This window comes from Bombina bombina, chromosome 5, assembly GCF_027579735.1.
Source record: "Bombina bombina isolate aBomBom1 chromosome 5, aBomBom1.pri, whole genome shotgun sequence".
Taxonomy (NCBI): domain Eukaryota; kingdom Metazoa; phylum Chordata; class Amphibia; order Anura; family Bombinatoridae; genus Bombina; species Bombina bombina.
In genome coordinates, this window is record NC_069503.1 from 562,593,854 (window position 1) to 562,609,404 (window position 15,551).

The window sequence follows — 15,551 nt, forward strand, 5'->3', positions numbered from 1 at the left end:
CTTCATATCTTTATTCAAAAAATCATGAATGTAAGCTTACGAGGTGGCTCATTTTTAGTTCAAAACCCTGGATAGCACTTGCTGATTGGTGGCTGCATTTAGTCACCAATCAGCAAGTGCTGCCCATGGTCTGAACTAAAGTTGGGCCAGCCCGTAAGCTTAAATTCCTGCTTTTTCAAGTAAAGATATCAAGAGAACAATTTTTTTTTGGTTAATTAGAAAGTGGGTTCAGTATCCCTTTAATGATGTAAAAAGTAATCAATCATTAAGAATCATGAAGATACATGTGTGAAAGGTAGGAATAAAAATTACTTGGAGATTTCTCCATAAAAGAGGATACACACAATCTACCGGGGATGACAACCAGGGAGAATAAAGGAAAACCAGCACACCAAAAGAGGGTTAACATAAGATGACTTTGAAACCTGCAGCATCTCATGGACTAAGTATATTAATTTCTATCATGGATACATTACTTTGCATGTAACTCTGTCATCTTTACGCAGCACTATTACTGCAACATATAATACAAGGATTGAGTTCTATTTGCTTTTGCTTACCTCCAAACTACATCACACAGACACTTGTGCATTTATTTGCTTGCTAATTTTTACAAATACTTCCTCTATACAGGGCCGGATTTCCCATTAGGCACAGTAGGCATGTGCCTACAGGTGCCTTGCAGTGAGGGGCGCCTGCCTGTCAGTAATTAAAAAAAAAAATATATGTAATTTTTTTTTTGTGAGGGCATTCATTTTAGTAAGAATTGTGCTGCCCAGCTGCTTACAGAGTTGAGTGTTTCATTGGGAATATGTTACAGCAGTTGAGGGAGCCATGAAGGAGAGAGGGGCAAAGATTAAAACTAAACGACTAGCTGCTCTGCTCTTTATTATAAGCTGCCAATTGTGATTTACAGCCTTTAGGGCACTTTGACAACAAAGTTTGTAGAATGTAAGGCTGTAAAATGTGTATGTGTGTAAACTACTCACATGGCATATTTGTTTGTATGTATATGTATGTGTGTGTGTGTATATATATATATATATATATATATATATATATATATATATATATATATATATATATAGATACACATATATATATATATATATATATATATATACACATACACACACATCACATTAAAAATTGTTAAACTGTTCTTTTATCAAGTAAGTGTGGTCATTTTGTATTGAGGTAAATTGAATTTCTAAGTTCTTATTTTAAACACATTTGTTGACCCCTGGATTACATATAATCTACAACATTCAATGTTTTCCTTTGAGAGCAACATCATATTATATTTATATTTCAGAACAAAATAAATGTAACATCTGTGTGTATTTGTACCAAAAATATCAGATTTCACAAGATTTTTTTCATGTAGTGGAAAAAATACCTACTATATTTTTTTCCACTGGCTGCAAGGGTTGTTGATGAGCTTGCATGCTGCTAGTTTTAATATTGCTATTGTTTACACAAAACTGTGTTTAACTCCAACAAAATGTTAAGCACATAGTCAAAGTCATCTCCAGAAAAGCAATACACTAATGGCTTGTCAATAAACATATCCTAAGAGCCCATCTGGGTCTACACAGATGTGTATTGCTGTCTCAGAACTGACATTGACTATGTGTTTAACTCTTTTGCAAGAGGCTAAAAAACTTCTGTGCAAGCACTAGTGCAATAATAAAATGCCCTAGCAAACTGTCACATTTTATGTCCCTTTAAATAGGGTTTTCTTTAGAATATTTTGCATTAAAAGTTTAACATGATTTGTTTTTGTTATACATAATAGAAATTGTATGGTCATTTGAGTCAAGTGAATATTGATTTTTGGTGTAGCTTCCATTACAACAAATATTGCAATTGATGTGTGTATTTGTGTACCTCCATAAAAGGGAAAATGTAATTTTACATCTAATATTTATTTTTAGTTATCTAAATAATAATAAAAAAAAGTCCTCATTTTTTTCCACTTTTTTTTTGGGGGGGGGAGCGCTTCAGGTTTTTGTGCCTACAGGCACCTGAGATGTAAATCCGGCCCTGCCTCTATATAGTAAGGATGGTAGTCATTGTTGCATTATTCTGAGAAATCAGTAATTAGCAAACTTATGCTATATGACTATGATTATTTTATTATTGCTGATTGCATGTTTCTGTTTTTATTATTAGTACATCATTGTTAATAATTTACGTTTGACTTGCTATTTATTGTGGCCATTATCTTATCAGAGCTATGTTTCAGTGCTATTATATGCGTTTATTATAAATTGTTGAGCTACAAATATCATTACACATTATTCTTATTTTGTAGGGACTATTATCATGATACTAAAAACATGTCATAGTTTTACTTTTATGTACAGTAATAGGAACAAATATATTGTACAAACTTATTTAAATTAAAATGCCTTCCATATATGTAGATAATACAGTATTACTGCAGCATGACTTTGTAGTCCAGGTAGGCCGACCAGTTTGCTTGGCTGACCTGTTTTTTTAGCGCCACCCATCAGTCAGTATAACACAGGGCCTGATATACTGGTAAATAAAGTTCCTGTGCTGCAGTGGGAAGTAAAATTACCCGCCTTATGCAGTCCTAGAGGGGAGGAGCGTCAGCACAGGAGATGACAGAGATAGGACAGGCAGTGGGGGCCCAGGGCTATTTTTAAGGGTAGGCCAGCTGCCCAGGGCGCCAAAGTCCACTGTTTTCTCAGAACTCACAGCTTGTTTACAAACTTGACATATATGATGCACAGGTTAGGAAACTATCTTTATTTCGTGGTGGGACACTACAAAAGTATACTGTGTGAGCTTCATACAGGGCCTCCCAGCACACAGTCCTCTCATGCGCACCTGGCAATTCTAGTCCCTACATATACATAGTTATATACATGCATACATAGTAGCCTGCTCCGGCTTAAAATTTCTGGTTCCAGTCTGGCCCTGTCAAAGAGCTTAGTAACAGTTGATATAGAAAAAATATTATGTTGATATTTACATTGCACATAATGATTAACTACACTTACAGGATCACTGTTGTAAAGTGGCTCACAAAACTTTTCCAAAGTATATAGATATTTCACATTGTCTTTAGCCTCATTTGCAGACTCTGTTATTTGCGTATCCAGTAGCCTCCAAGTCTGTAAAAAAAAAATGCATATAAATCTAATCATTTGATTTTTACATTCAACATTGAGCTTTGTGTACATCAAGCCTGTTTCAATAAAAGGCTGTAAGTCCCATGCTCCATTATGGAAGGGAAGAGAGATAGAGAGGATAGACATAAGAAATAAACATTTTAAAATGTGTTTTAAGGCATTAAATCAGAATATGGAGAATATTGATGTATAAGCTTATAAAAATGAAATTTGAATCACTGAAATTCACTCTCTAAAGCTATTCTGGGTCTTAACATTTCATCATGATATATAACATGCCTAATTATTTTAGTAAATTTTTGCTTTAGTAACCATTGCAAATTCTAACAATTTACTATAAAATTAAAAAAATGCTATAAATGTCTACAAGGACCCAAAATATATGCATCCCTATAGACAATATGGGGCGAGATTACATAAAAGGCGCAAGCGTCAGCACAACTGCTGAAACCCGCGCATCCCGTAATTTCACCTCGCACATCGGGGTATCACATATACGGAGCCGGCAGTTCATAAAATGCCGTAAGTCGGATAAACTAGCAATGTCCAGAAATATGCGTAAATACAAATTTCTGAAATCGCCAGTGACTTACGGCACTTTAGAAACTGCCGGTGCCTAAGAAAATAAAAAAATATATAAAATCTCCCGTAAAAGTCTAGCCCTCCTCCTCAAAATAAACTTGACACGTAAAACCCCTATATCTGCCATCAACCACACATCGGAACTAATAATTAAAGTATTAACCCCTAAACCGACAACCCCCCACAACACAATATGCCTAATTAAACTTTTAACCCCTAATCTGCCATTCACCCACTTCGCAATCTACCTAATAAATGTATTAACCCCTAATCCGCCATTAACCCACATCGCAAAGTCCCTATTAAATCTATTAACTCCTAATCCACCATTAACCCACATTGCAACAAACCTTATAAAACTAAAAACCCCTAAACGGCCAAACCCACACAACCCAACAAATAACGAATTAAATTACTAAGCCCCCTAACACCCCCTTAATTAACCCCAATTAACTAAATTAAAAAATACTAAGTTACAAACAATTAAAATATGAAAGCTAACATTACTTAAAATAAATAAACCTAAAATTAAATTAATCTAAGATTACAAAAAATAAAAAGTCTAACATAAAAGAAAATAATAAACAAAATTATCCAAAATAAAAAAATTAAACCTAATCCCTATGAAAATAAAAAAGCCCCCCAAATCTAATGCCAAACTACCAATAGCCCTTAAAAGGACTTTTTGTAGGGCATTGCCCTAAATTAAACAGCTCTTTTGCATTTTAAAAAAATTCTAAATCCCCCCCTAACAGTAAAACCCACCACCCACCAAACCCCCAAAAATAAATAAACACTAAAAAAGAACTAAACTACCCATCGCCAATAAAGGGGCATTTTTATGGGTATTGCCCTTAAAAGGGCATTCAGCTCTTTTAAGAGTGCCAATTAAAATCCTAATCTAAAAAAAAATAATAAAAAAAAGGCTAAATTTAACCCCCAGATAGGTACTGAAGTTTCCTGAAGTCCGGCGCTGAAGTCTTCTTCCAAGTGGCAAACTCTTCTATCTTCTTCCAGGAACAAGCCAGCGTGGAGGGGGGGGGGCGGGACTGAAGACCGGCAACCGCTAAGCCATGGAGTGTGAAGATCCTCTTCGTACGATCACTGCCGCACACTGAAGATTGAATTCAAGGTACGCATTTAAATATGGGGTACATTGAATTCCTATTGGCTGATTCGAGTCTTCAAATTCAAATCAGCCAATAGAATGAGAGCTACTGAAATCCTACTGGCTGTTCAAATCAGCCAATAGGATTTCAGTAGCTCTCATCCTATTGGCTGATTTGAATTTTAAGAATCAAATCAGCTAATAGGACTGCAAGGGACGCCATATTTAAATGCATACCTTGAATTCATGCTCCATGGCTCTGCTGTTGCCGGACCAGTTCCGCGCTCATCTTCCGCTCCACGCCAGCTTTGTCCTGGATAAAGAAGGAAGAGGTCCCCGCTTGGAAGAAGATGTCGGCTGCTTGGAAGAAGACTTCACCACCTGGAACAGGACCTTCTCCGCTGGACTTCAGGAACGGTGAGTACCTATTTGGGGGGTTAGGCTTTTTTATTTTTGGGGTTTTTTTTTTTTTTAGATTAGGGATTTCTGGGCACTCTTGAAAGAGCTGAATGTCCTTTTAAGGGCAGTAAAAGAGCTGAATGCCCATTTAAGGGCAATGCCCATACAAAAGCTCCTTTAGGGGCAATGGGTAGTTTAGGATTTTTTAGTGTTAGGTTTTTTATTTTGGGGGGTTTGGTGGGTGGGGGATTTTAATGTTAGAGGGGTACTTTGTATTTTTTTTTAAGGAAAAGAGCTGTTTAACTTAGGGCAATGCCCTACAAAAGGGCCTTTTAAGGGCTATTGGTAGTTAAGTATTAGATTAGGGGTGTGCAGTGGGGGATTGCGGTTGATAGGTAGATATTGAGCATGCGTTAGATGTTATTTTATTTATTTTATTTATTTATTATCGGTTATTTGTAGAGCGCCAACAGATTCCGCAGCGCTATAAGCAAAGGGGGAGTGCAACAAAACAATTATAGGGATTAAATGAGTAGAGGGCCATGCCAAGAGTTGCACTGTTGTAGTCAGCTCTTAAGAAGGTGATCTACAAACAGCTGCACTTTTAGGCTTACATGCTAAGGTGGTTCAGGGGATAGCAATGGAGGAGAGGAACTGGTATTAGGAAAGGTTAGCGTAGGTTGTATGCATCCCTGAACAGTAGAGTCTTTAGGGAGCACTTGAAGCTTTTAAAACTAGAAGAGAGTCTTGTGGAACGAGGCACAGTTCCACAAGATGGGAGCCAGTCTGGAGAAGTCCTGTAAACGGGAGTGTGATGAGGTAACCAGAGAGGAGGAGAGTAGGAGGTCATGAGCAGAGCGAAGGGGACGGGAGGGAGAGTATCTGGAGACAAGGTCTGAGATGTAGGGGGGAGCAGTGCAGCTGAGGGCTTGAGGTAGGTAGATATTGCACATGTGTTAGGTGTCAGTTAATATTTTCAGGCAGTTACGGTGCTTACATTTTCAGCACAAGGCTTGCTGCGCCTGCCTATGTGTGGCGAGGTTAAAATGGAGTAAAATTTCTTTATTTTAGCTGCGCAAGTCCTTGCACTGAATATGTGATACCGATTTGTGACACAGTTCTATGTTAGCTTATGGGAGTATAAATCGCGGCCAACGGGTGAAATATACTCACTGCATTTATATGCGGTGCTGTATATGCAATACCAAAACCGCATAAAAAAGCATATGTAATCTTGCCCCAAATTTGTAAAATGACAATAGTAATGAAACATTCACAAACCAAAAGTAATGCAAAAACAGACATTGTATAAAATGTTTTTCCAACTCTTAACCAGATTTATACTTACCCATAAATCAATATCTTCATGCTCATAGCAAAATTATACACAGGACTACAGGTCATAGTGTCTCATGGCTGCTAGAGTAGGTATAAAGCTCTCCTAGAAGACTAAGGGACATATTTATCAAGCTCTGTATTGAGCTTGATGCCCTGTGTTTCCGGTGAGCTGCTCCATAACCACTGCTCCGTAACCTGTCTGCCTGTTTTGAGGCGGCGGACAGAAATCGTCAGAATGAACCCGATCGAATACGATCGGGTTGATTGACACCCCTGCTAGCGGCCAATTGGCACTGATGGTGCAATGATAAATGCTGAGAGCGTATGCTGTCAGCATTTATCGATGTGCAGCGGACATGATCCGCTAAATCGGATCATGTCCGCTCGCACAATCATAAATATGCCCCTAAGGGTCAAGTGGAACGTACACGAAAGCAATATTTGCAATCCACTGAGTAATACCAGCGCACGCTAAACTCCGCTGGTATTACAAGTTGACAGCAATGCGAACGCAAGCTTGAGTTCGCATTGCTGGGAAGCATTGTGCTCACAAGAGAATGCTTCCATAGGCTCCAATGGGAGCCTCGTTCTCATGCCATGAGACACGGCATAAGAACTAGTGCAGCGAAGGGGGTAAGTCGCCCAGCAATGGCAGCAAATTGTAATATATATATGTATATGATTATATACATATATATTTATATGTTAACTTATATGTGTATATACACATATTGCAGAAAATGAAGAAATGGAACCACTGTAGTAAAAATATAAAAAATCCAATGCTTTATTCAAAAAATATAAAAACAAGCAGGAAAACACCCCATAGGTGAAATAGGAGCATTACTCTGGGAATAAGTATTTCATGCTATATGATTTATATACCATTATATGCTTTATGTAAAGTTTTTTGGTATCTCTCTAAACTTTTGGCTTGCATTTACATGTCAACAAAATTAATAATTCCAGCCATTCTCTTACAGTCTATAAAAATAGTAGCACCCTGATTTAGCAGTACTATCAGTAATTTATTCTTTGTGCGATTATACATGGTATTATCAATGTTATAAACATCTGTTAACTTTGGTAATCATGTTTGTTCCATATATTCTAACTAGATGCTAAAGAAGACTTAATGCAGTGAGTCTCCTTTGTCTTATCTTTCCTACATACATTGTGGTATTGTATTTATATCTTGTACCTGCATTTATGTCCCTTACTATATTCCTTATTATGTTACCAAAAGTGACAAATGTAAATGTATCTTTAATACTCAAATGTATATTGGTGTTGTCTCAGGCTTGACACATATGACTTCTAGCAGGCAGGGAAACTGTTAATTTTGCCAATTGAAATTTAGGGCATTATTTATTTTATTGTTTAGCCAATTAGACATAATTATAGGGGTTTTAAACTTCACTCCCACAACTACTCCTCATGCTATGACTATGGCCTGAGGGCCAAAACTTGAAAGCACTGGAGTAACGCTCCTGTTTCACATATGGGGTGTTTTCCTGCTCGTTTTTATATTTTAGAATAAATCATTGGATTTTTTATATTTTTACTACAGTGGTTCCATTTCTTCATTTTCTGCATTGTTCTATGCCAGTCACGGATACCACTGTTCAACTCCAGACAACTGCAGCACCAGGCAGTGTCTTTAACCCCTCCCCCACCATTGCGTCATGTGTGACGTCACTGACGTCATCTAATTTCAGCAACTAGGACCCGGAAGCAAGTGGAGCAGCCCACACTTGGGGAAATTGATGGTAAATATACACCGAGTAATTTCTCGGCCCGTTAGGGAAATGGAACCATCACCTTTGGCATACAGCAGCGATTTGGCAAGGCTACGGGAGTCCAGCTGATCAACACAGCTCATAAGTGAGCACAGGTACCCTTTATATAATAGGGGACATTTATTTATGGTACTTGCATATGACACTACAGATGGATAACGGATAAGTGGGGATTGAGGAGGCACGCACATAAGTCCTGGGGACATATGTATACAAGCTCTGTTTGGGTTTTCTTTAGCCATTTATTGCTACATATTGTGCACAGCTATACTACCGCAGCATATTGTACCCACTTCCTTTTCTACTTTCTCTATATACACATATTAACATATAAATATATATGTATATAAGCATATATATTTATTTGTTAATATGTGTATATACACATATTAACAAATAAATATATATGTATATAAGCATATACTCTCACCCGCCCCTTTATTAGGTACACCTTGCTAGTACTGGGTTGGACCCCCTTTTTGCCTTCAGAACTGCCTTAATTCTTCATGGCATATATTCAACAAGGTGTTGGAAACATTCCTCAGAGATTTTAGTCCATATTGACATGATAGCATCACGCAGCTGCTGCAGATTTTTCAGCTGCACATAAATGATGGGAATCTCCCGTTCCACCACATCCCAAAGGTGCTCTATTGGATTGAGATCTGGTGACTGTGGAGGCCTTTAGAGACAGTGAACTCATTGTTATGTTCAAGAAACCAGTTTGAGATGATTTGAGCTTTGTGACATGGTACATTATCCTGCTGGAAGTAGCCATCAGCCTGAACAAAGCAGGATGGATCCATGCTTTCATGTTGTTTACGCCAAATTCTTACCCTATCATCTGAATTTTCGCAGCTGAAATCTAGACTCCTCAGACCAGGCACAATTTTTCCAATCTTCTATTGTCCAAGTTTGGTAAGCCTGTGCTTATTGTAGCCTCAGTTTCCTGTTCTTAACTGACAGGAGTGGCACCCGGTGTGGTCTTCTGCTGCTGTAGCCCATCTGCTTCAAGGTTCGATGTGTTATGCGTTCAGAGATGGTATTCTGCATACCTTGGTTGTAACGAGGGGTTATTTGAGTTACTGTTGCATTTCTATCATCTCGAACCAGTCTGCTTATTCTCCTCTGATCTCTGACACCAACATCATCCACACTACCGCTCACTGGATATTTTTTCTTTTTCTGACCATTCTCTGTAAACCATAGAGATGGTTGTGCATGAAAATCCCAGTAGATCAGCAGTTTTTGAAATGCTCAGACCAGCCCATCTGGCACCAAGAACCATGCGACATTCAAAGTCACTTAAATCCCCTTTCTTCCCCATTCTGATGCTCGGTTTGAACTTCAGCAAGTCGTCTTCACCACGTCTAGATGCCTAAATCCATTGAGTTGCTGCCATTTGATTGGCTGATTAGCAATTTGTGTTACCAATCAATTGAACAGGTGTACCTAATAATGTGGCTGGTGAGTGTACTTTTACTGGGAACACACTGTTCCCATTGACCGCAATGTAATGTCACTTTTCAGTGTCGTTTTTTTTTTTCTAACACCCCACACCCACCAACTTTAGCACCCTAAAACTGCCTGGAGTAGTTATTGTATTAAAAAAGAAAATATTTCATTTTTTAATAAAATACACAAGCATTTGGGGCACATTTATAAAATTAACCAGAGATCTGATCTCTGGTTAATTTTGTAAGTGCTAATTGCTAAAACGAGCTTGCGGTAGCAATAACCAGCCACTTGTAATGGCTGATTATTTACTGCAAGCATGCAAAACGAGCATATTTGCCCATTTGCGAGCGTGTGATAAATTATCACTCCACTTGTAATCTAGCCCAAAGTGGGCTCCTTTATATACCCACACATATAAAAGAACACTTTGAGGATGCAATAATATACTGCATGCAATAAAGTGAAAGCATTTAGCCCCAAAATTAAAAGGTTCAATGTTGATGGGTTGACAGTATATTGCTTTAACTATATTTCCAATAGAACTACTACTGAAGACCTGTTTCTGTTTTTAGCAGATAAGTTTAGGAACTTTATAACAGTATCTGCTTCCACTTGTTGTAAGCTGCTCTCAGGATGTAACAGTTTGACCATACCTGCATGGAGCTGATAAATGGAAAGGAATTGATAAAATGAAATGAGTATCTAACCTATGTGAAGTTGGCACCCCATCGCCTAGATTTAGAGTTTTGCGGCCAAAGGGGTGCGTTAGCTACACGTGCTTTTTTCTGGCCGCACCTTTTAAATACCGCTGGTATTTAGAGTTCACAGAAGGGCTGCGTTAGGCTCCAAAAAAGGAGTGTATAGCATATTTACCGCAACTTCAACTCTCGATACCAGCGGTGCTTACGGACGCGGCCAGCTTCAAAAACGTGCTTGTGCACGATTCCCCCATAGCAAACAATGGGGCTGTTTGAGCTGAAAAAAAACCTAACACCTGCAAAAAAGCAGCGTTCAGCTCCTAACGCGGCCCCATTGTTTCCTATGGGGAAACACTTCCTAAGTCTGCACCTAACACCCTAACATGTACCCCGAGTCTAAACACCCCTAACCTTACACTTATTAACCCCTAATCTGCCGCCCCCGCTATCGCTGACACCTGCATATTATTTTTAACCACTAATCTGCCGCTCCGTACACCGCCGCCACCTACATTATCCCTATGTACCCCTAATCTGCTGCCCCTAACACCGCCGACCCCTATATTATATTTATTAACCCCTAATCTGCTGCCCCCGTCGCCGCTACCTACCTACACTTATTAACCCCTAATCTGCCGACCGCATCTCACAGATACTATAATAAAGTTATTAACCCCTAATCCGCCTCACTCCCGCCTCAATAACCCTATAAGAAATAGTATTAACCCCTAATCTGCCCTCGCTAACATCGCCGACACCTAACTTCAATTATTAACCCCTAATCTGCCGACCGGAGCTCGCCGCTACTATAATAAATGTATTAACCCCTAAAGCTAAGTCTAACCCTAACACTAACACCCCCCTAAGTTAAATATAATTTAAATCTAATGAAATAAATTAACTCTTATTAAATAAATTATTCCTATTTAAAGCTAAATACTTACCTGTAAAATAAACCCCAATATAGCTACAATATAACGAATAATTATATTGTAGCTATTTTAGGATTAATATTTATTTTACAGGCAACTTTGTAATTATTTTAACCAGGTACAATAGCTATTAAATAGTTAATAACTATTTAATAGCTAAAATAGTTAAAATAATAACAAAATTACCTGTAAAATAAATCCTAACCTAAGTTACAATTAAACCTAACACTACACTATCATTAAATAAATTAAATACAATACCTACAATTATCTACAATTAAACCTAACACTACACTATCAATACATTAATTAAATAAACTAACTAAAGTACAAAAAATAAAAAAGAACTAAGTTACAAAAAATAAAAAAATATTTACAAACATTAGAAAAATATTACAACAATTTTAAAATAATTACACCTACTCCAAGCCCCCTAATAAAATAACAAAGACCCCCAAAATAAAAAAATGCCCTACCCTATTCTAAATTAAAAAAGTTCAAAGCTTTTTTACCTTACCAGCCCTGAAAAGGGCCCTTTGCGGGGCATGCCCCAAAGAATTCAGCTCTTTTGCCTGTAAAAAAAAACATACAATACCCCCCCCAACATTACAACCCACCACCCACATACCCCTAATCTAACCCAAACCCCCCTTAAATAAACCTAACACTAAGCCCCTGAAGATCTTCCTACCTTATCTTCACCATGCCAGGTTCACCGATCGGTCCTCCGAAGTCTTGATCCAAGCCTCCGAAATCTTCATCCAAGCCCAAGCGGGGGCTGGCGATCCATCATCCGGCTGAAGTCTTCTATCAAGCGGCGGCTGAAGAGGTCCAGAAGAGGCTCCAAAGTCTTCATCCTATCCGGGAAGAAGAGGAGATCCGGACCGGCAACCATCTTGATCCAAGCGGCATCTTCTGTCTTCATCCGATGACGAATGGCTCCATCTTGAAGACCTCTATTGATCGGAACAGCCAATAGAATGCGAGCTCAATCTGATTGGCTAATCCAATAAGCCAATGGGATTGAACTTGAATCTGATTGGCTGATTCCATCAGGCAATCAGAATTTTCCTACCTTAATTCCGATTGGCTGATAGAATCCTATCAGCCAATCGGAATTCGAGGGACGCCATCTTGGATGACGTCCCTTAAAGGAACCTTCATTCTTCATTTGGACGTCGGAAGAAGAGGATGGATCCGCGTCGGAGGTCTTCAAGATGGAGCCGTTCGTCATCGGATGAAGATAGAAGATGCCGCTTGGATCAAGATGGTTGCCGGTCCGGATCTCCTCTTCTTCCCGGATAGGATGAAGACTTTGGAGCCTCTTCAGGACCTCTTCAGCCACCGCTTGATAGAAGACTTCAGCCGGATGATGGATCGCCAGCCCCCGCTTGGGCTTGGATGAAGATTTCGGAGGCTTGGATCAAGACTTCGGAGGACCGATCGGTGAACCTGGCATGGTGAAGATAAGGTAGGAAGATCTTCAGGGGCTTAGTGTTAGGTTTATTTAAGGGGGGTTTGGGTTAGATTAGGGGTATGTGGGTGGTGGGTTGTAATGTTGGGGGGGGTATTGTATGTTTTTTTTACAGGCAAAAGAGCTGAATTCTTTGGGGCATGCCCCGCAAAGGGCCCTTTTCAGGGCTGGTAAGGTAAAAGAGCTTTGAACTTTTTAAATTTAGAATAGGGTAGGGCATTTTTTTATTTTGGGGGTCTTTGTTATTTTATTAGGGGGCTTAGAGTAGGTGTAATTAGTTTAAAATTGTTGTAATATTTTTCTAATGTTTGTAAATATTTTTTTATTTTTTGTAACTTAGTTCTTTTTTATTTTTTGTACTTTAGTTAGTTTATTTAATTGTAGTTATTTGTAGGTATTGTATTTAATTAATTTATTGATAGTGTAGTGTTAGGTTTAATTGTAGATAATTGTAGGTATTGTATTTAATTTATTTAATGATAGTGTAGTGTTAGGTTTAATTGTAACTTAGGTTAGGATTTATTTTACAGGTAATTTTGTTATTATTTTAACTATTTTAGCTATTAAATAGTTATTAACTATTTAATAGCTATTGTACCTGGTTAAAATAATTACAAAGTTGCCTGTAAAATAAATATTAATCCTAAAATAGCTACAATATAATTATTCGTTATATTGTAGCTATATTAGGGTTTATTTTACAGGTAAGTATTTAGCTTTAAATAGGAATAATTTATTTAATAAGAGTTAATTTATTTAGTTAGATTTAAATTATATTTAACTTAGGGGGGTGTTAGTGTTAGGGTTAGACTTAGCTTTAGGGGTTAATACATTTATTATAGTAGCGGCGAGCTCCGGTCGGCAGATTAGGGGTTAATAATTGAAGTTAGGTGTCGGCGATGTTAGGGAGGGCAGATTAGGGGTTAATACTATTTCTTATAGGGTTATTGAGGCGGGAGTGAGGCGGATTAGGGGTTAATAACTTTATTATAGTAGCGGCATATTAGGGGTTAATTATTGTAGGTAGGTGGAGGCGATGTTGTGGGGGCAGATTAGGGGTTAATAAATATAATATAGGGGTCGGCGGTGTTAGGGGCAGCAGATTAGGGGTACATAGGTATAATATAGGTTGCGGCGGTGTACGGCGCGGAAGATTAGGGGTTAATAATAATATGCAGGTGTCAGCGATAGCGGGGGCGGCAGATTAGGGGTTAATAAATATAACATAGTGGTCGGCGATGTTAGGGGCAGCAGATTAGGGGTACATAGGGATAACGTAGCTGGCGGCGGGGTACGGAGCGGCAGATTAGGGGTTAAAATTTTTTAATAGAGTGGCGGCGATGTGGGGGGACCTCGGTTTAGGGGTACATAGGTAGTTTATGGGTGTTAGTGTACTTTAGAGCACAGTAGTTAAGAGCTTTATAAACCGGCGTTAGTCCAAAAAGCTCTTAACTACTGACTTTTTTTTGCGGCTGGAGTCTTGTCGTTAGATTTCTAACGCTCACTTCAGCCACGACTCTAAATACCGGCGTTAGAAAGATCCCATTGAAAAGATAGGATACACAAATGGCGTAGGGGGATCTGCGGTATGGAAAAGTTGCGGCTGCAAAGTGAGCGTTAGACCCTTTCCTGACTGACTCCAAATACCAGCGGGCAGTAAAAAACAGCGTTAGGAGCCTCTAACGCTGGTTTTGACGGCTACCGCCCAACTCTAAATCTAGGCCCATGTTTGTAAAAACAGAATAAAAAAATATACCATTCGTTTGTGCTGTGTTTGTGCTGATTTGTGCCGCAAAAACGAACGTTTGTGCTGGTTTGGTTTAGGAGATATTGCGCATTATTTTTTTATGAAACCCCGCACACTTTGCACCCCATGTTATGCAATTTTAAAAACAAATATACCATTTGTTTGTGCTGCATTTGTGCTGATTTGTGCCGCAAAAACGAACGTTTGTGCCGGTTTGGTTTCGGAGATATAGCGCATTATATTTGCTGAAACTCCGCCCACTTTGCACCCCATGTTATGCAATTTTAAAAACAAATATACCATTTGTTTGTGCTGTGTTTGTGCTGATTTGTGCTGCAAAAACAAACGTTTGTGCCGGTTTGGTTTCGGAGATATAGCGCATTATTTTTTATGAAACCCCGCCCTACTTTGCACCTTGTGTTAATTCATTTTAAAAACAAATACCATTTGTTTGTGCTGATTTGTACCACAAAAACAAATGTAGTGGTATAGTGTACATCATGAGCCAGGGCATTGGTTCCCAAATAAATGCCCTTAGACATGCTAACCATTTCACTTTCACACAGATAGCCCTTCCTGAACAGCCCATAATAATTATTTCTGATAGAGTGAGTCTTGATGGGCCAGATGGATGGGCCCGTGGCTGGATTGGTAAAGGGCAGAGAGCTCCAGTCCGACTCAGACGCCAGCAAGGTGGAGGTGGAGTACTGGTTTGGGCTGGTATCATCAAAGATGAGCTTGTGGGGCCTTTTCGGGTTGAGGATGGAGTCAAGCTCAACTCCCAGTCCTACTGCCAGTTTCTGGAAGACACCTTCTTCAAGCAGTGGTACAGGAAGAAGTCTGCATCCTTCA

The 15,551-nt window shown here is 38.7% G+C and overlaps 1 protein-coding gene across 1 annotated transcript in view; it reads right to left on the minus strand.

Moving 5' to 3' along the window:
- Positions 1-15,551, minus strand: part of DNAH5 (dynein axonemal heavy chain 5) — a 1,563,391-nt gene that overhangs the window by 977,390 nt on the left and 570,450 nt on the right. The window contains 1 exon segment of the mRNA XM_053715797.1: positions 3,033-3,146. Coding sequence (XP_053571772.1) covers positions 3,033-3,146 — 114 coding nt within the window.